The following is a 19,250-nucleotide window of genomic DNA, read 5'->3' as shown; positions in this document are numbered from 1 at the left end:
CCATGCCCCACAAGCATTGGGGTCCTGGAGCAGCCCGGAGCAGATCACTCTGTCGGCCAGGCCCCCCGCAAGAACATCTTCCAGACTGCCTTCCGACTGCCGGGGGCCACAGCGCCTGTGCCCTGCGGCTTGGCTCCCCACTCACCCACCTCCGAATCAAATCCCATCCTCCGTAAACCATGCCAGCGCCTGCCATGGCTATAGGGCCGGAGGCAGCTTGTGGGCCCAGGAGGTCAGTTCTGGGGCAGGGGATAGGGGTGGCCTGGTGGAAAGAATTCCCTGGAGCCCCACCAGACCTCCCTGAGATGTGCCATGGAGGGGGTCCCTGGGGGTGTGGCAGGAAGGGGGGTTTGCCAGCCCTCGGGATTTGTGGGGCACCACCTGCCTGGCCCCTGCAAACACTAGGGGTAAGGCTGCATGCCCCCCCCACGGGAGTTCGCCCCTCCCCAGGCAGCGAGCTGACCCCAGGGCTGCTGCTCCCACGGGTCCTGGGTGTTGTTCCGCGGTCCCGGGCCAGAGCCAGGACCTACTCAGGAAGGTTCTATCCCACCTCCAGAACCAATTAGAAATGCAGGTTCTTGGGCCCCACCCCAGAACCATTGAATCTGAAATTCCAGGGCTGAGGAGCAGCAATCTCAGGAGTGAGGCGGGGGCAGAGCGCTGTGAGCCTCGGCCCCCCATCTCCCCTCCCTTGCCCCGGGCCGTGCTGTGGGTGTCCTGTCCACCTCATCTGGCCTCCGTGGGCCCTTCTCTGCCTTCCTGGGGGGCATCCCCCAGGGATGCCCCCAGCCGGCTCCCCTTTGACTCCCCTTTTCCTTACGCTCCCCCCCTTGAATGTCCTTTCACCCACAGGCCCCCCACTGCCATCTTATTCCAGCAGGGAGCCTCCCTGAACCCCCAGTCCAGGCCTTCCCAGAGCCCTTTCCCCCTCGCGGGGCCGGGCGGGCAAGGGGCCCCTCTCTCCCCTGGGGACCCCGGCCAGCGCCTGGGGACGCAGGTGAGCAGGGCCGCTTCGCCCTGGAATAACCGCCCCGGGGAGGACCGGGGCGCCCCAGGACTCCGCTGCTGCCCACACCGCGGCCCGAGGACACAAAGTAACAGGGCGGGAAACAGTAGCCAATTCCAGCCCCCGGGGCGCAGGGGGCGCGGGGGAGGGGGGCCGCGGGACCCCTGGGGAGCAGCCCTCCTTCAGGGTGTCCCCGCTTCCTCCCTGGGGCGCGAGCCCCGGGTCCCGCGTCTCCTGCTCCGGAGGGCTGGAGCCAGGCACAGCCCAGCGCCCTGAAGGTTTCGGGGTGCCTTAGGGGTGGGGGACAGGGACCGAGGAAGGGCCTGGGGAAGGGGTTCAGCGTGCCGGCTGATGCGGGAGCAGACTTGGGGCGCCAGGCCTCCACTTTCTGCACTGGGACCTACGCCGCCCCTGGGGTGCCCTCGCGCGGCGCGGGCCGTCCTCGCGCGCTCCGGCCGCCGGACCCCGCCGCGCCGCCCCGGCCCGGCCCCGCCCCCAGCGCTCCGGGCGGCCCGGCTCGGGAGGCGGGGCGGCGCGCGGGCTCCGCCAATCAGCCGCCGGCGTTCGAATTCGCGTCCCGACGGGGCCAATCGCGGGCGGCCGGCGCGGGCGGGGGCGGGGCGGGGCGGGGTGGGGCGGCCCCGCGGCGAGCGCCCCCCGGGCCGGCCAATGGGAGCCCCGGGCGCGTTTGAAAACTCGGGCGGGCGGCGGGGCGGGTCTGCGCCTGCGCGGAGGGCGCGCGCGCTCTGGCCGGCGGGCGCTCGCGCTTCGGCAGCGGCGGCGGCGGGACGGGCAGCGGCGGCGGGATGGGCAGCGGCGGCGGTGAGCGGGGCGCGGGCGGGCGCGGGCGGGCGGGCGGGCGGGCGCGCGCGGGGCCTTCGGAGGCAGAGCGGGCCGGGCTCGCGCCCTCCGGCCCGGCGTGCGGCTCGCCCGGACGCGCTGCCCGGCGCGCGGTTTAAATGCCCGGCGGGGCGGGCGCGCCTCGGGGCTGTGCCGCCCGCGCCTGGGCGCCCGGCCTGGAGCCCGGCCGCGGGAGCTCGGGCGAGCCGCCGGGTCGCTGGGGTCGGGGCCCGCGAGCGCAGCGCTGTCCGCTTGCCGAGGGCCCCCCGCGCCCCGGCCAGGTCCGCGGGAGGGAGGGCGGGTCAGGGACGGGGCGCGCGGCGAGGGCCCTGCCGAGACCTGGGCCTCCCGGGGGCGGAGGGGCCGGGCTGGAGGAGGGGGCGGGCGTGGGGAGAGGACGCGGGCAGCTCTGACAGCCCGGCGCCCGCTCCTGCCTGCCCCCAAGCGCAGCCTCCGGCCCCCTCCCGCTGCGCACCGAGGCTCCTGCCGCGTTAACTTGGCCCTGGCGCTGCTGGTGGCCGCAGACAGCAGCGGGGCCAGGGCTTCCTGGGGGGATGCCGGGGCAGCTGCCCTCACCAGCCTCTCTCTCCTGGTTTTCATCTGGGCCCTGGGTCAGAAGCCAAGTTACCTGCCTCCCTGCCTGCACGGTCCCTGAGTAACCCGGTTCTGCTCCTTCTCTGAGTCTTTGGGGTGGAGCTGGGTGGTTCTGGCGGGGCTGCTACATGGCCTTCAGTGCTGACTTGGGGTCCCGGCCCCTTTCCGCTCCTCACGGCCCGGCGTGCCCCCAGTGATCCACTGCAGGTGCGCCAAGTGTTTCTGCTATCCTGCGAGGCGGAGAGTGCGAAGGCGGCCCCGGAACCTCACCCTCTTGGGTCTCCCAGAGGATGTGCTCGTCCATGTGCTGAAGTGGCTCTCGGTCGGCGACATCCTGGCCGTGCGAGCTGTAAGTGGCCGCGGGCGCTGTGGGGCCCATGACCTCCATGTCCAAAATCTCAGGACAGAGCCTCACCGATGTGGTGGGTAGGGGCGGGTGGGGTCTTGGCAGAGGCTCGCAGGACAGCCCCTGTGTGGGGCCCACTGGGCCTTGGGACTCTTAACAGAGAAAACTCTCCCATAGGGGGGGACTTCCACCCGTTAGGAAACGAGACAGTATCACAGGAAGTAAGACTGTTCTTGGGGACAGGTCCCCCGTGATGCTCAGCTCGGGCTGTGGCGGTCAGAGCTGCAGCCTCCCTTGGGCCTGGGCTGCACAGCCAGGCTGCAGTGACCTTCCATGGCTCCCCATTTCCTGGCTCCCAGGGCCACCACCTGTGCCACCAGCACACACCCCAGGTGCTAAGCTGCAGGGGAGGTGGGAGCTCTAGCCCTTGGGACGCGGGCTCCCAGTGTGTGCCAGGCCCTGGCTGCCGAACTCCGGCCCGGCCTCCTCTGGGCCCCAGTGGAGAGGCCACTCTCTCCCCTTGGAGTTAGCCTCGGAGTTGTGCCAGTATGACTGTCCCCGAGAGTTGCAGAGAGACTTCTGGGGCTTCTTCTCTATCCAAGCAGCTGTTGCTCTGACACTGAGCCTGCGGCCTTGCTCTTCGGCAGGGAGGTGCCTGCGAGACCCCAGGAGCGGGCCTTGTGGCCGCCCTATGAGACAACCCTGGTTTGCTCCGCAGGTGCACTCCCACCTGAAGTACCTGGTGGACAACCACGCCAGCGTGTGGGCGTGCGCCAGCTTCCAGGAGCTATGGCCGTCTCCAAAGAACCTCAAGCTCTTTGAAAGGTATGCCAGCTCCTGGGGCGGCCGCTTGGCCTGCCAGTCTGCGCGCTAGCTGGGCCCAAGATCAATTTTCCTCTTGATGTCGCCCCTGCCCATCCCCTGGGAGTGCCTGGGGACTGTCCGCCTCCTCATGAGCTACAACGGCATCCAGCGCCTTGTCCTCAGTCCCCACCCCAGACACGCGGCTCCGCTCAGTCTTCAGGGTGGTGCCACTGGAGGCCCCCGAGGCTCTGGCTCCCCACGTGACCCTAATACTGGTGACCTTTGTGGGCCCTCCCCAGCCCTTGCTTTTTGGGTTTCCTTGGTCAACGCCGTGCATAGTCCCGTTGCACCTCCCTCCTGGCGGAGCCCACTCCTGCCAGGGCTGCAGCCCCCTCATTCAGCAGCTGCCGGCTCAACAGGGTCTGTCCTCCTGGGACCACATTGAGAAAGGCTCGCAGCCTCCAGGCGATGCATCTTGCTGCCCTCGTCCACCTAGGAATAGCCAGAGTCAGTGGCCACCAGGGCGCGACGCCCATGCGCCCCACGGGTGGCTTCCCGGCGGTGGACGTGTCTCTACTGAAACACGCTCCACTCGGGTTGGTGGTTGTCACAGGCTCCAGCCGCATGATTCGCTGCTAGCAGGCGGCGGTCAGCCAGGGGTGGTTCCTGGCGGGGAGCCGTCTCCAGGCTGCCAGAGTCCCTTGCAGTCACCCCAGTGTCCCGCAGCCCTGGCCTGGATGCCAGCAGCCCGCTCTCTGCTCCTGCCTTCCCGGCCAGAGCCTCGCATGAAGGGGCTTATGACCTGTTGACCTCTGGGGCTGGGGTCTTTATTTCAAGGCCCGTCCGGGAAGGTTGACATCTGGTGTCAACAGTGCGGTAGATTATCTGTCCCAAAAACACATCACCCTGTTTCACGTACTGTGATCCACATCTGTGGAGTCAAGTCACGCTGTGTTTGGTGTGTTAACGCTGCAGGGCTGCCGAGAAGGGGAACTTCGAGGCTGCTGTGAAGCTGGGCATCGCCTACCTATACAACGAAGGCCGTGAGTCCTGGCGGGCGGGTGGCCGGGCCGAGGCTGCAGTGTCAGAGGCTGCAGCGCCCCAGCCTTGGCGCTGAGCTGCTATCTACCATCACCTAACACCCCTCCCAGAAACCTGTGCCTGGAGCTGCCCCCCAAGGGCCCCATTGATGAGCTATGGTTCTGGAGCTGGGGACAGGCCCTTTCACCCGCCCTTTAGTGTTGACCGGCCAGCTGGGGCTGTGCAGAGGCTGGGGGCTGCCTGGGCCAGCCTGCTCTTCCCCGGCCTCCACCCCTGGGTGACGGCACAGCTGGCTTCTCTGCTTGGCTGCCGGCCTCTGGAACTCTAGGGGGTCAGTGACACGAGTCAGAGCAGGACGTCCTGGCAAGGCCTCTCTTGCCTGTGCTTAGCACCCCGAGTGGGCCTGTCTCGGCTTCCAACCGCGCTGTGGTCGAGACCACACGTGTCCCCTCCAGGCTCCGCAGCGGGCGTCAGGGTCCACGCGAGGGCCAGGCAGATGGTCCCGCTGCAGCGCCACCTTGGTTTGTGTCCCACAGTCTCCGTGTCCGATGAGGCGCGGGCCGAGGTGAACGGGCTGAAGGCCTCGCGCTTCTTCAGCCTGGCCGAACGCCTGAGCGCTGGCGCCTCCCCCTTCATCTGGCTGTTCATCCGCCCACCGTGGTCTGTGTCTGGGAGCTGCTGCAAGGCCGTGGTGCATGAGAGCCTGCGGGCGGAGTGCCAGCTGCAGAGGGTGAGCCCGGCGAGGGCGCACAGCTGTGTGGGGGTCCAGGTGGTGGGGGCTGCAAGGTAACCTGCAGGTAAGGCCGAGCCGGCCTGGGGCCATGGGGGCACAGAAAACTGAGGTGCAGACCAGGGCGTCTCCAGCACCTGGGGGGAGCAGGGCCTTGGAAGCAGGCTGGATCCTGCAAGGGGCCCCTGAGAGACGCTGACTGTTAGGCGCAGGGTCCGTGCAGCCAGGGGAGCAGGTGGGGGTCAGGGCTGCCAGTGGGTGGGGGCTCTGTGCTGACGTCACATGTCTCACTTCTATCCCAGGCCCACAGGGCATCCATCCTGCACTGCCTGGGCCGAGTGCTGAGTCTCTTTGAGGTGAGTCTGTCCTGTTGGACGGTAGTTCGGTGCGTGCCTGGCTTGGGTGAGCTCGGGAGCCACTCGCCACAGCGGTGTCCACTGTGCGTAGCCTCCTCGCCTGCACCAGGGAGGACGTGGCCATGCAGCAGGGGTGCCAGGGCTTGAGGCAGCCCCAGCCCTCTTGAGGCAGTGCAGAGCCGGCAGAGGCCAGCGGCCACCAGTGCTCTCTCCCAGAGAAGCCTCTGCCCTAGCCTCGAGCACTCGTGTTAGTGATGAGGGCAACTTGAGGGACACGGTGCCAGGATGGCAGTGGGAAGCAGAAGACAAGGCCAGACGGCCGCGCTTTTCTAGGATGAGGAGAGGAAGCGGCAGGCCCGGGACCTGTTCGAAGAGTCTGCTAATCACGGGTGTCTAGCGAGCTCGTACCTCCTCTGGGAAAGCGACAGGACGACGGACGTGAGTGGGCCTGGGGGGTCGGTGCCCTCAGGAGCTGGCCCAGCACGTTGTTGGGGGTGAAGGGCTGGGAAAGACGCAGCCGGGGCCTCCTGGGTACTTGGGGGTTTAGCTGGGTTCAGCATTTCCCCCAAGACACAGCCGTGTAAAGGCGCGACTCCTCTGTTGGCAGGTGACAGACCCTGGACGGTGCCTCCACAGCTTCCGGAAGCTCAGGGACTACGCTGCCAGAGGCTGTTGGGAGGCACAGGTGAGGGGCCGCGGGGCCTGCCCACACAGACGGGGTCTCGCTGGAGCTGGGCTCCGGGTGCGCCAAGGACAGCCTGCCCTGCCCCCTGCCCTGCCCACCAGCGCCGCCTCACCTTGGGGGTGGATCAGGGCCCACATCTGTTATGTGTCCCAAAGCGAGGGGTTATCCTGCTCATTATGAAAGGGAAATGTGCAGAGAAGTCCCCAAACCAACCACTGGCCACCCCTGGGCTGGGGGGTGAAAGCCAGTCCTCTGGGCTCCCAGCAGCTCTTGCCCACTTGGTCGTGCCATGGGAGAGGGAACTTGAGGAAATGTTGGCAGAGACTTGACTTGGCCAAGGGGCTGCATCCGGCTGTGATGGCAGCTGATGCCCGTCACATGCCTCCTGTCCCTTGACAAGGACGTCCTGCGTGATGCATTCAGGAAGGACAAAGCCCCGGCCAGTGATCAAGGCGGGTGCTTACACGGCCTGTGTCTCTGCCCAGCTGTCTCTAGCCAAAGCCTGTGCGCACGGGAGCCAGCTTGGACTGGAGGCCAGGGCGGTCAGCGAGATCGTCTGCCAGCTGTTCCAGGCCTCCCGGGCCGTCAGCAAGCAGCAGGTCTTCTCCGTGCAGAAGGGGCTCAACGACACCATGAGGTGAGCGTGGGGCAGAGCCACAGGGGCCAGAGCGCCCGCCGGCCCCACTGCTGCACGCGTGTGCTCCAAGCCCATGAGGCCTGAGTCGCCAGAGCTTGGAAATTGCCCGCCTGCCCCAGCGTCTGCTCTCTATTTCCTGCCAGAACATGCAAAGCCTTTCAAGCGTCTTTCTAAAATCATGGGATTTCTGGCCCCAATTTCCGCGGCCACGAGACCACCTTCTTGTCACAACAAACGCTCACGTCTTCTGGCCCTGGAGCTGCCCAGGCCCAGGGCTCATGCCCGGCAGCCCCGCCCAGCCCGAGCTCCTCTGCCGGCCCCTTTTCCTCCGAGGTGTGGAGGTGACACAGAAACCTGAGTGACTCCCCGCAGTGGGGCTCGGGCAGGCTCTGGGGAGGCAGCGGACTGGCCCCGCTGTGCTCCAAGTACAGCTCAGTGAGCCTTTGGAACACTGGTCCCTTCCCTGGGCCTGACTCGCCCGCGGCGCAAGCCGGGTGCCCCTCGCCCGCGCACGAGATGACAGCAAGCGCTGAGTCTTGTGGGTGGTGGCCGCAGCCACCTGCCCCTGCCAGAAGGCACGGGCCTGGTCTGCTCGCGGGCCGGGCCACACACAGCTGACCACTAGCTCGCTCCCCTGCCCCGGCGGGAGGGGGCGGCCTGGGCCTCGCCCTGGTGGTCAGGCTACGGCTTCCTGCAGGTATATCCTGATCGATTGGCTGGTGGAAGTGGCCACCATGAAGGACTTCACGAGCCTGTGCCTGCACCTGACGGTGGAGTGCGTGGACCGGTACCTGCGGCGGCGGCTGGTGCCCCGCTACCGGCTCCAGCTGCTGGGCATCGCCTGCATGGTCATCTGCACCCGGTGAGGACCCCTGCTCCGGCTGCCGGGAAGTGAGGCACGCTGGACGTGGGTGCCTGCCTGGACTGGCAGCCTTCCCTAGCCCCCAGGACAGCTGCCTGGCCAGGTGCTCCAGGCTGGCCAGCAAGCAGCAGCACCTGCCCCGCCCCCACCCGTCTCAGCCCCCGCACCTGGCGTCCCACCCAGCCTTGCCCCTGCTGAGCCGGCAGCATAGGTGGGAGATGCAGAGCCGCGGACAGAGGGGCCTTGGGCCTGGCCCATGACCCTGTGGGGGTTGGGGTTGCTGGCGGGGGCAGAGAACAGGACAAGCATCTGCTTGGGGGTGACCGCGGCATCTGGCTGGGCACACCCACTGCCCGCCCTCTGGCCCCGAGCTGGGGCTTCCCTGTTCTGGGGTCCTGCCATCATCCTCGCCCACAGGACGGCACAGGCAGGCGCTCTCTCCTTTGTCCTGAGGAGCACTGGATGACCCAGCTCCCTGTCCCACCCTTCACACCACAGCAGGGGCACAGCCTGCAGGGACCCCAGGGGTCTCGGCGCTGAGCCCTGCCCTCGCTGCAGGTTTATCAGCAGAGAGATCCTGACCATCCGGGAGGCCGTGTGGCTCACGGACAACACGTACAAGTACGAGGACCTGGTGCGGATGATGGGCGAGGTCATCTCCGCCCTGGAGGGCAGGATCCGAGTAAGGCGCCCCCCCCCCATGGGGCCGCTCCACGGCTAGAGGGGCCAGCGGGGCTCCCTGCATGCCCCGGGGCTGGGCTGGCTTGTGGGGTGCTGTTGGTGAGACCCCGCCTTCCAGTCGGTGGCTGCTGAGCCCCCACGTCGCCCCCTAACTCAGGTCCCCACCGTGGTGGATTACAAGGAGGTCCTGCTGGCGCTGGTCCCTGAGGCCCCCCGTACCCAGCACCTGTGCAGCTTCCTGTGTGAGCTGTCCCTGCTGCACACCGGCCTGGCCGCCTACGCCCCCGCCCGCCTGGCCGCTGCTGCCCTGCTGCTAGCCAGGCTGACGCACGGCCAGAGTAAGGAGCCCCTTGGTGCCTGGCTCGGGGATCTGTGCACACCGGTGTTGGTGGAGGGAGGAGAGGGCGCACGTCTGTCACCTGGGCAAGAGACCCTGGACCAGGACCGGCCTCCACAGGGTGGGGCGGGTGCCTGTGTGTGGGTTGTGTTCAACCCGGGCTCCAGAAAACTGGGAACCTGGGGGCAGGCGGGCAGGAGCCGGCGGGAACAGCACCCCCATTCCTGCCTCCTCTCCCCCCCAGCACAGCCCTGGCCCACGCGCCTGTGGGACCTTACTGGGTTCTCCTGTGAAGACCTCACGCCCTGTGTCCTGAGCCTGCATCAGAAGTGGTGAGCCCCCGCTGCCCCTCAGGGCCCCTGAGCCCCTCCCGCATCCTAGCTGAGGAGGCAGGACGTCCCGGGGCCCTGCCCCATCCCATGGACCAGGGGATCTTTCTTTCCACGGAGCACGAGCTGTTCTCTGGCTCGGGGCCGCTCACAGGGCCCCCGCACACCCGCTGAGGCCGGCCTCCATCCTCCCGGCCCAGGGCCCTCCTCCGTCTGCCTCACCTGTGGCTTCCAGGGCCCAGGCTATCCCTGCGGGGGGTCCAGGGCAGGCCCCTCTTCCCGGCGTGCGTCCCGGTTGGCCCTCAGGGTGGACCAGGCCCCAGTCGTTCCAGCAGAGCCCGGGCCAGCCTGGCTGTGCCTGATCCTCCGTCCCCCCCCGGCCCTCAAGGCTCTGCCACTGCTGCCGTGGCCACTCCCTGGCCACCTCGGGACCTGTGGCTCCCACGTCTCCCTCCCAGGACAGGCTGGAACTGAGAAAGGCACTGGCCCCTTAATGACCCACGTGCCACCCCCTACATGCTCACACTCCAGCCACAGCCCGGGCGCCCCGCACTCCCCCGCCACGGGCCCGACCTCATGGCCAGTGCCCGCCCCTGGCTCCCGCAGTTGCTGGCTCTCCCCACCCCATAGCTATCCTGAGTTCCTTTCACTTCAAGCCAGACAGATTGGAAACGTGTATACAGGTTACACTTCATCTGGCTACAGTTCGGCGGGTGGGTCCGCGCCCGGCCAGCGTGTTAACTGCCCTCAAAAGAAGCCGCACCCTCACCTTTCAGCGGGAGGCGGTGCTCCTCCCCTGGCGTGCCCGTCTGGACAACTTTAGTGCCGGGACCCTGCTACCTGGGCCCCTGGCCGTGGCACCGTGCCGTGAGCATGCTGGCCAGCTGGCACAGCTGGGGTGCAGCCCAGGCAGGGCTGCTGGTCCCCTTACAGCTGCGGGCCTAGCTGCTGGGGGGATGCCGACCCCGAGTCCTGGGGCCGGGGCACCCACATGCTGTGCCCTCCCACCCCCTGACATGTTCTCCGCCTGCAGCTTCCACGACGATGCCCCCAAGGACTACAGACAGGTCTCCCTGACGGCCGTGAAGCAGCGGTTTGAGGACAAGCGCTATGGGGAGATCAGCCAGGAGGAGGTGCGTCCCGCCCTGCCGCTTGGGGTGCCAGGTGGGCGGGTGCGTCCCCAGATCCCCCCTGACCTGCTCCCTCTCAGGTGCTGAGCTTCGGCCAGGTGTGTGCGGCCCTGGGCGTGAAACACGAGAGCCCTGAGCCGGCGTCTTTCCTCAGCGCCGGGGAGATCCAGGCCTTCCTCAGCTCCCCCTCCGGAAGGAGAACCAAGCGGTTAGTATCCCGGCCTGGCCATCACCCCAGCCCCCAGGGGCACCCTCCGTGCAGGGAGGCCTGACCCCGGCCTGTTGGGGGCCCTTCCTGGGCCCGCCTGGGTCTCCCGGCCTCACCTCCTGGAGAGCCCCCCGCACCCCTGCCTGTCACCGGGTCCCTCCCCCCGGCAGGAAGCGGGAGAACGGCCCCCACGAGGACCGCGGCAGCTTCGTCACCACGCCCACTGCAGAGCTGTCCAGCCAGGAGGACACCCTGCTGGGCAGTTTCCTGGACTGGAGCCTGGACTACTGCTCGGGCTATGAGGGCGACCAGGAGAGCGAGGGCGAGAAGGAGGGCGATGGTGAGTGCAGGGTGGGGGTGAGGGCTCCCGGCGTGGGGGCGCAGGGGCTCTCAGAGCATTGTGTGACCTGCTGTTGGGGCTCTGCCCACGCATCCCCAGAGCAGCCAGGCCTCCCTGCTGCCTCCAGGCCTCCCCCACTGGCTTCCGTGCCCTCCCACGAGTCATGCTGGCGGCTTGGAGGAGGGCGGCACGGGGGACGGGAAGGTGGTGGCCGGGCGCCTGGGAGCCGGCCCTGGCTGGGCCGGGGCTGCGCTGACCCTGACCGCCCCCTCCCGCAGTGACGGCCCCCAGTGGTGTGCTTGACGTCACCGTGGTCTACCTGAACCCCGAGCAGCACTGCTGCCAGGACTCCAGCGACGAGGAGGCCTGCCCAGAAGATGGGGGAGGCCCAGACTTGCCCGCCTTGGGGTCGGGCACCCAGATGCCTACCTCCCTGGAGCCCCAGCCGCCTGCCTACAGCAGGAGGGAACCGGGCAGGGACCTCACCACCTCAGGGTACTCCTCCGTCAGCGGCTCTGGGAGTCCCCTGCCACCTACCTCAGCGCCGTCCCCGGGCAGCGACTCATGCGCCCGGCCTTGCCACCACCCTGCCAGGAAGTCGTGTCTGCAGTGTCGCTCCCCAGGCTCCCCGGACGGCAGTCTCCCCCCGCGCCGGGTGAAGAGGAAGAACCTGCCCCCCCGCAGCGTGGAGGGGGAGGTGGACATGGGCTTCCTACAGCTGTGAGCCTTCGGCGGGCCCTGGAGACCTGCGCACGTGCCCAGGGTGCCAGGTGTCTGTCTTGGGGCATCACATGACCCTTCAGAATGTCTGGTCAGAATGGGAAGCCGGGGTCCTCTGGGAGCCCAGCCTCCGCACCATCCTGCCGCCCCTAGCAAGATCTTTCTGTCCTCTCCGTGTCTGTCCTGCTTCCTGTCCCGGCTGGGTGCAGGCCCTGGCCGCCTGGGCCCTGGGGCGCCCCTCCTCCGCGGGCCTGCTCCCCGTAGCGCATGTGTGCCCCCCACTGTGGTCTGTCTGTCCCCGACTGTCTGTGTCGATGTCTCCGTGCACTGAATTTCTGGCCACTTCTTTTCCTGTTTTCGTGTCCATCCTTCATTCTTCCGGGAGGAGAGCAAAGGTGTGTTTTGAATAGAAGATGCTGAATAAAAAAAGCCTACAGATCCTTAACATTGTTTAGACCCAACTAAAGAAAAACCTGGCTCCAGGCCCCAGGGCTGTCACTTGCAACTGTGCTCCCAGGGCGCTGAGCCAGGAGAGCAGGCGTCTCAGGCGGGACAGCCATCTCGGGCTCCGCAGGCTCGCTGGACGGAAGCGCCCTGCCCTCCCCTCCCCTGGTGTGTAAAGACGAGCCAGCCTCAGGGACCCCCGGCCCCCAAAACCTGCCCCTGCCCCTTCCTAGGGGTCAGTACTGGCACCTGCTGTCAGTTTTATTTCCTCTTGAAATGCCAGATCCACTTGGCCAGGGATGTCCCCAAATGTTTTTGAACCAGAACTGCCGGGACACGGTGGTCCTGTGGACGGTGGCTTTCCGGGTGCCTGCGCGTGTCCGTGCGTGCGCGTGTGCATGCGTGCATGTGTGTGTGTGCGCGTGTGCATGTGCGCGCTCTCTGATGTCTCGTGGTAGCTGTCATTTTGGGACGGAGACTTCTGACCCCCCAGTGGGCATGGGGGGTGAGGGGACCTGGGTGTGGGGACGGCAAACCTCTCCCGTCGGCACTGCACCAGGGCACGAGAGCCTGTTTCCTCATCTGTAAGATGGGCCGTGGTACCTACCTCACAGGGGTGTTGTGAGGATTAAATGTGATGAGGACAGCGACATGTGCCACGTGTCTTCCTGAGCGGCGACCCGTGCCTGCGGGCAGAGCCGGGCTCACAGAACCTCATGCTGGGTTGCGGCCCGGTTCCCACCCCGGCCTGTGCACATCCCTTGGGGCCCTGCCTTCCACACCACTCCCACCAGCTAGGGACTGGCCCCCAATGCCCCAGGTGTCCCCGGGGTCCTGTCCTGCCCCCATGGGCGCCTGCTCCAGGCCAGCCTCCAGTGGCTCTGGGGACGGGCTCCGCTGCCCCACCCCCGGGGCTTCAGCTCCCAGCCCTCGCCGGCCGGGGTCTGGCACATCCGCCCCTCCAGGGCCCACTGCCCCATCGGCCGTGTCCTGGCTGCACGGCGCTGCCCAGGCGCCCACCCGGTGTCCCGAAGCCCCCAACCCTCCCGCCTCTCCCCGCCCACGCGGGCCGCCGCCCTCCGGGCTGTTCCCAGGCAACAGGCTTCCCGGCTCCCGGCCGCCTCAGGGCACCTTCGCTGCCCAGGGCAAGGCCACCGCCGGGGCCAGCGGGAGGAGGGCGGGCGCGGCCTGCGGCCCCCAGCCCCGCCCGACGGCGCGCGGGAGCCCGGGGGCGGGGCGGGGCGTGGGGGCGGGGCGGGTTTAGGGCAGGGCTGGCTTGGGGGCGGGGCGGGGATTCGAGGGTGGGGCGGGTTTAGGGCGGGGCTGGGCTTGGGGGCGGACCGGGGATTGGAAGGCGGCCCGGAAGGGGCGGGATCATGCCAGGAAGGGGCGGGGCTTTCCGCCGGCGGCAAATCCGAGGAGCGGCCGCCGCGTCCATGCTGCCCGCGGGCTGCTCGCGCCGGTGGGGCCCGGGCGGCGGGCGGCGGGCGGCGGGCGGCGGGGCCCGCCCGGCTGGGCTGCGGGCTGACCCGCCGCTGCGTCCCTCCCAGGCTGCTGGCCGAGCTCCGGGGCGCCCTGGACGCCTGCGCCGAGCGGCAGCGGCAGCTGGAGCGGAGCCTGCGCGTCTGCCGGCGGCTGCTGCGGGCCTGGTACGCGAACCCGGGCCCGGCCCGGCCTCCCGCCGGCTGCGAGGCCGCGCGGCTCGGAGGCGCCACCCGGCGGGGTCCCCTGGGCCCGGGCCTGCCCCCGGCGAGCCGCGGCCTCCGTGTTTCTTCCCAGGGAGCCCGCGGAAGCCGCGGCCCCGGAGCCAGGCCCGGGCCCCGCAGCGGAGGAGGAGGACTCGCCTGCAGGTAAGCCGCGGCCCGCGGCCCTCCGCCTGGCCTGCGCGCGGCACCGGTGGCAGCCGCCCCTCGCGGACAGCGGGCGGCCGCCGCAGGACTCTTGGCCTTCGCAGGGGCCGCGCCCAGCCCGCGAGACCTCGAGGAGCTGGAGCTGCTGACGCGCGCCCTGGAGAGGGCCGCGCGCGTCCGGAAGGGCGTCTCTAAGGCTGGAGAAAGGGACCCGGGCCCCTGCCTGAAGCCTGGGTCCGGGGCTGCGGCTCCCGCCTCCCCGGCCTCTGCCCCACCCAGGGCCTCAGGCCCCCATGGCAGCGGAGCTCCAGAGGCGAGACCCCCCAGGGGCATCCTGCAGACCAGGCTGCCTGTCACGACATCCGAGCGCCGGCTTCTGTCAGCCAGGGGGCAGCCCGGCGTGGGGAGACCCGCCCGGCCCCCACCAGCCCTCAGGGACCAACAGACAGCCTCGCCGGCCCTAGAAGCTTTCACGCTCAAGGAGAAGGGGTAGGTGCCCCAAACTCTCACTGGCGGGCCCCGCCTCACTCCCTGGCGGCAGCAGGAGTCCAGGAATCAGGGTGACAGCAGGATGTTGAGCTGGACGCCGGCCGGGGAGCCTCGAGCCTGGCAGCTGGCAGCAGGCACAGCAGCAGCGCAGGGGCTACCTGCCACGCGCAAGGGCCCACCTGCTCTCTCCTCTGCTGCCAGCGGCGTGTCCTCTGGCCCTCGCAGTCGAGGGCTCCAGCTCAGCCCCGGAGAGCCTGGCCCTGCTCGAGGTGCCTGTGTTCTGTGCCGGGCTGGCACCCCTGCCTCTCCAAGTCCGGGGGGCAGGTGCCACAGCACATCCCTGACTCTGGCCTGAGCAAGGAACAGGGCCTGAGCCCCCAGAAGGAGGCTGGAGCCCCCCTGACCCAGGCTTCCCTGCAGGACCCTGTTGCAGCTGCCCGTGGCCTTCAGGAAGGCGGCTGCTCAGAATTCCCGGTGAGGCTGTCTCGCGGCTGGGTGGCAGTGGGGGGCCGCTGGGGGTTGGGGACAACAAGGAGGCCAGGGCGTCCCACCAGCTGGGCTGGGCTGGGGAGGCTTTTCCCGGGGGCCTCTGCTTTCTTTCCGGGGGGCAGGGGACACTGCATGTTGAGAGCCCACCCAGTTGGGACCGCCAGCCACCTCAGGTGCCCAGTCCAGCCGCTCACAGACAGCGTCTCGAGGCCCTGTGTCCTCCCTGTGCGTGGCCTAGGCCTGCAGCTTGGTGCCGGCGCTGTGGGCTCCCAGAAGCTCTTGTCATTCTTCCTGGCCAGCACTGCCCCGGCCTCTCCCTGCTCCCTTGAATTCTCTCCTGGTGTTTCCCAGAGCAGCAAGGTCTGTCCCATAAAAGTGGACAGTGTCCTCTCGGCCCCCAAGGCTCCTAGACCCCCGCTGGCATTCAGCAGAGTCTGACTCCTAGGCTGGGGCCCCTCCCCGACCCTCGCCTACCTCCTGAGACCCAGCCCCGGCAGCTGGGGTAACCACCTCCCCCTGGCTCCTGGGCCCCCGTGTGCCTCCCAGCCTATGGGCGCAGCTCAGCTCTACCCAGCCCAGTGACTCTGCAGGTGCCGCCGCCACCGCCAAAGCACAGTTCCTCCAGAAGATGCAGGCTTCAGTATCCTCGCCAGGCCCTGGGGAGGGGGCGGACCCTGCCTCCAGGCCTGCGGGGCTGAGGAGCAGCTCCAGAAAGAGCCCTCCTTCGGGGAGGGCGGGACCTGTCCATAGCGGAGTTTTCCTGACCGGTCCAGTCAGGCCGGCCCAGCCCCAGGGGCCCGGGGCTCAGTACCGAGGAGGTGCAGGCAGAAGTGGGGCGCCTGCAGAAGGCCTGCTCGCTACTGAAGCTGCGCATGAGGGAAGAGCTCGTGGCAGGTCAGGGCGCCCTGGGAGTGGGAAGTCAGGCGTGGGATGGGCTTCAGGACTGGCAGGGACCAGCCCACCCCCGCCTCTGCACAGACCCGGCAGACTGGACGCAGGAGTACCGCAGCCTGCTCACCCTGGAGGGGCTGCAGGCCCTGGCTGGGCAGTGTCTGCACAGGCTGCAGGAGCTGCGCGTGGGTAAGACCCCCCCCCGCTTGAACCATGCTGAAGTTGGGGTGGCAGGAGCAGGGGACTGTAGCCCAGTAGTACAGGAGTCAGAGGTGCTGGCAGGGGACTGGCCCAGGAGGCAGAGACTGCGGCCCCTGGAGGCTGGAGGGGTGAGCCGCAGCTGCCCCATTGGGCCACATCCCCCTCCACAGCAGTGACGGAGCAGCAGCTGGAGTCATGGCCTGAGGGGAGCCCCTTCAGCGCCCCAGCCCCCTGTGGGGGGGGCGCAGACCCCATCTGGAGCCCCCCGCTGCTGCTGTACTCGAGCACCAGGGAGCTGCAGACCCTGGCAGCCCTCCAGCTGCGGGTGGCCACGCTGGAGCAGCAGATACACCTGGAGAAGGTGCTTCCCGAGCAGGGCAGGGGGGCGGGACGGGAGCCACCACATGAAGACACAGATTCTGGGGCCTGTTGAGGTTTCAGCTTCCAGAGCTTGCCTGCACCTTCCCAGAGACTAAGGGGTGCTGAGGGGGACTGGGTGCCCGTGGGCTCGTGCCAGACTCAGGGCAGCTGGGGGGCAGGGCTTGGAACTCGGTGGCCTTACACCCCACCCTAGGGGCACCTTCCCCCTGGGCCTGTCTGGCCCTGGTCTGATTGCCTGAGGCCTGTGCCCTGCACACCCTAGGTCCTGATGGAGGAGCTCCTCCCGCTGGTGAGGGCACCGGAGCCGCCCCTGGTGCTGTGCCGGGCCGTGCACAGCCTGCTCTGCGAGGGGGGCCAGCACTTCCTGTCTGTCCTGTGGGACCCGCCCGCTGACTGAGACCCTGCAGACCCTAAGCCCCTCCCTGCCTGGAACTCTGGCTGGGGAATCCCACTGGCTCCCTGGGGAGAGGGCTTCTGTGGGGCGGCCTTGGCACCTCCTGAGGGACCTCAGGCCCTTTTCTGGGCAGTATACCTGCTGATGGTGCTCGCTGCGGCCTCCTGAGACCCGCAGGCCTCTCAGCTACCTGTTTTAGCTCTTTCAAAGCCATTAACACTTCAGGGCCAAGAGCCTCCCTGGTGGTGCAGGGGTTAAGTCTTAGCACTATCGAGCTATCAGCGGTCACTGCAGCCTGGGTCTGATCCACAGACCCCGGCCAGGGCGCTGCCCACATGGCTCAGCAGACCCCGCCTGTTCCCCCGCTGCTCCCCTCGGCAGTGTATCTCAGTAGATCCGCCTGTTTCTGGTGAATCCTCTCACCCCTACACTCTGGCCTGTACCCCAGTTCTTGTATGCATAAGTAAATCTTTAAAAAAAAAAGACTTTAGGGCAGAGTCTCAATTCTCCGTGTTGCCCCTGCCGTCATGGGGGGCCAGGGGTTGTCGCCCTGGGGCTGGGGCAGATGAAGGAGAGGCTGCAGGCCCCGTGGGTCCTAGTCCCGTCCTGGCGCTGGGGCACTGGTGATGGAGCGCCAGCCCCACCAAGGCCCAAACACGGGAGGCGGCTGGCTCGCGGAGCAGCCAGGTCCCCCAAGAGCCCGCCGGAGCAGCAGGCCTGGGGTGGTGGGCTGTGAGGGCCCCCGGTGCGGAGCCTAGAAGCCCGGGGGCCTCCTTACACCAGGGGCCTGCAGGAGATGGGCAGTTCTGCCTGCTGCCCAGGGAAGGGGCACCCAGCCCCACAGCGCCTGTGCTGCCCCCGGGCTCCAGCCGATGCCTGGCTCTGGAGGAGCCTGAGCCCCCAGTGAGCCCGGCACCTGTCGTGTGCCCTCTTCCTGGGCCGGGCCCAGCCGCAGGCCCCCAGGCAGGAGGCGCAGACCCACCTCTGGGCCGGCGCTGGTGCTGGTGGGGTCCTGCCGGCTGCTGTGCACCCGGGGCTTTCGGCGGGTGCGCGGCTCTCACCTGGGAGGTCTGGGGAGGCCCCATCAGCAGACGCCCGGAGCGGGCGGGGGAGCTGCCCCGGGGGAAGCCCGCCCACCCCTCCCGAGTTCGGGCGAGCCAGGCGAGGGGCCAAACCATCCCGGGCTTCGCGTTGCTTCACCGCGTCCCGACCCATCCGCTCTGACCGGGCCCCGAGTGCGGGAGCCCCCCAGGGCGCGACCCCCGTCTGGGGCGTGAGCGCCCCCGCCCGTGGCGCCTGTCGAGCCCCCTGCAGCCTCGGCGGCCCGGCCGCCGGCGGCAGCGGGGCGCCCCACGGCCTGGGCTGGGCGCAGCGCGCCCCCTGCCCAAGCCCGCCTTTTCGGAGTCTGAGGGGGCTGCGGGGAGGGGCCTGAGCCCAGCGCCCCCCCCCCATTGCCCCGCTCCCCTTTCCGGGCGTCGCGGGGGTGCGGGCGGCGGCAGGACGCGGACCTGGCCGCCCTCCCGCCCGGGCGGGGTGGATGCCCCTCGAGGCAGAGACCCGTGGCCGCGGGTTGTCCCTGCCTCAGCGAGGGCAGCAGGGCCTGGTGCGGCCGCAGGTTTCGGTCATCGGCGTTTGTGGGCAAGATCTCAGGTCCCTTAGGGCCCTCGGTGCCTTCCCACCCCACCCACAGGCTCCACGCGGGTGGGGGCGTGCAGGGCCTGGCCGCCGCCCCCCGACCCAGGCAAGCAGGGGAGGGGAGGGAAGGCAGAGCCTCTTAGGTGCCAGCAGGAGGGGCAGGGCCAGGGGGCGCCCGGCAGGTGGCTGGGCCCAGCGGGAGCGGCTGTCGGGGCGGGGGCTGGGAGGAGAGCCCCTCAGCTCGGCACGCCATCTGCCCGGCTCCCCGGGGCCGTGGGAGTACAGGCCCACCTTCCCTGGAGGGGGCCCGGCCTCCGCGGCTGAGCCCCGGCGCCTGCTCCCACCCGCCCAGAAGCCACCAGATGCCCCACAGATCCTCCCCGACTCGGGAGGCGCAGGGCCAGGCGCGCCAGGCTGGCGGGGTGGGTGAGGCTGCTGGCTCGCCTCCCTCGGCCCAGAGACAGCCGGGCGTTCCCTGGGGACGCGCTCAGGCCCGGGGACACAGCGACAGGCCTGGGCCTTCCTCCCTCGGCAGCCAGCTGGCCAGACCCGCCTCCTGCCGCCAGCTGGGCCCGTGCCGCGCGCCCACTGGGCCCTCCCACGTGGAGAAGGGGGTTGGAGGCTGAAACAGAAGGACCTTGAAGAGGGTGGCCGGGGAGTGCTGGTTCCGAACCTGACCCGCCCCAGCGCCGCCCCTGCTCACACCTGGCTGCGCCTGCCGCCTGGGCACGTCCTGAGCCGAGGGCTGGGCAGGGGCACCGACTCCGCAGGGCACCCACAGCTTCCTGCAAAGAGGGACCCCTGGGCCCTCTGGGCTGTTCGCTCGGTCC

At 69.1% G+C, this 19,250-nt stretch overlaps 2 protein-coding genes across 2 annotated transcripts; both read left to right on the top strand.

Moving 5' to 3' along the window:
- Window positions 1-1,795: 1,795 nt before the first annotated feature.
- CCNF (cyclin F) lies at window positions 1,796-12,767 on the top strand. Its single transcript, XM_037507764.2, has 17 exons — window positions 1,796-1,828; window positions 2,635-2,789; window positions 3,505-3,611; window positions 4,566-4,633; window positions 5,168-5,361; window positions 5,664-5,717; window positions 6,051-6,155; window positions 6,325-6,402; window positions 6,888-7,039; window positions 7,737-7,901; window positions 8,460-8,583; window positions 8,740-8,920; window positions 9,164-9,251; window positions 10,282-10,381; window positions 10,459-10,586; window positions 10,757-10,926; window positions 11,205-12,767. The coding sequence occupies exons 1-17, from the start codon at window positions 1,813-1,815 to the stop codon at window positions 11,648-11,650; spliced, it is 2,331 nt and encodes a 776-aa protein (XP_037363661.1). The 5' UTR covers window positions 1,796-1,812; the 3' UTR covers window positions 11,651-12,767.
- A 699-nt stretch (window positions 12,768-13,466) lies between these two features.
- TEDC2 (tubulin epsilon and delta complex 2) lies at window positions 13,467-17,460 on the top strand. The gene is made up of 10 exons (XM_037508101.2): window positions 13,467-13,552; window positions 13,641-13,739; window positions 13,870-13,940; window positions 14,045-14,429; window positions 14,850-14,903; window positions 15,465-15,558; window positions 15,692-15,812; window positions 15,897-15,998; window positions 16,181-16,371; window positions 16,654-17,460. The coding sequence occupies exons 1-10, from the start codon at window positions 13,467-13,469 to the stop codon at window positions 16,786-16,788; spliced, it is 1,338 nt and encodes a 445-aa protein (XP_037363998.1). The 3' UTR covers window positions 16,789-17,460.
- The last annotated feature ends 1,790 nt before the right edge of the window (window positions 17,461-19,250 follow it).

This window comes from Talpa occidentalis, unplaced genomic scaffold (genome assembly GCF_014898055.3).
Source record: "Talpa occidentalis isolate TD23 unplaced genomic scaffold, MPIMG_talOcc4v2.1 talOcc4.12, whole genome shotgun sequence".
Taxonomy (NCBI): Eukaryota; Metazoa; Chordata; class Mammalia; order Eulipotyphla; family Talpidae; genus Talpa; species Talpa occidentalis.
The sequence above is the reverse complement of the archived record's forward strand: the minus strand, read 5'-3'. Positions and strand labels throughout refer to the sequence as shown.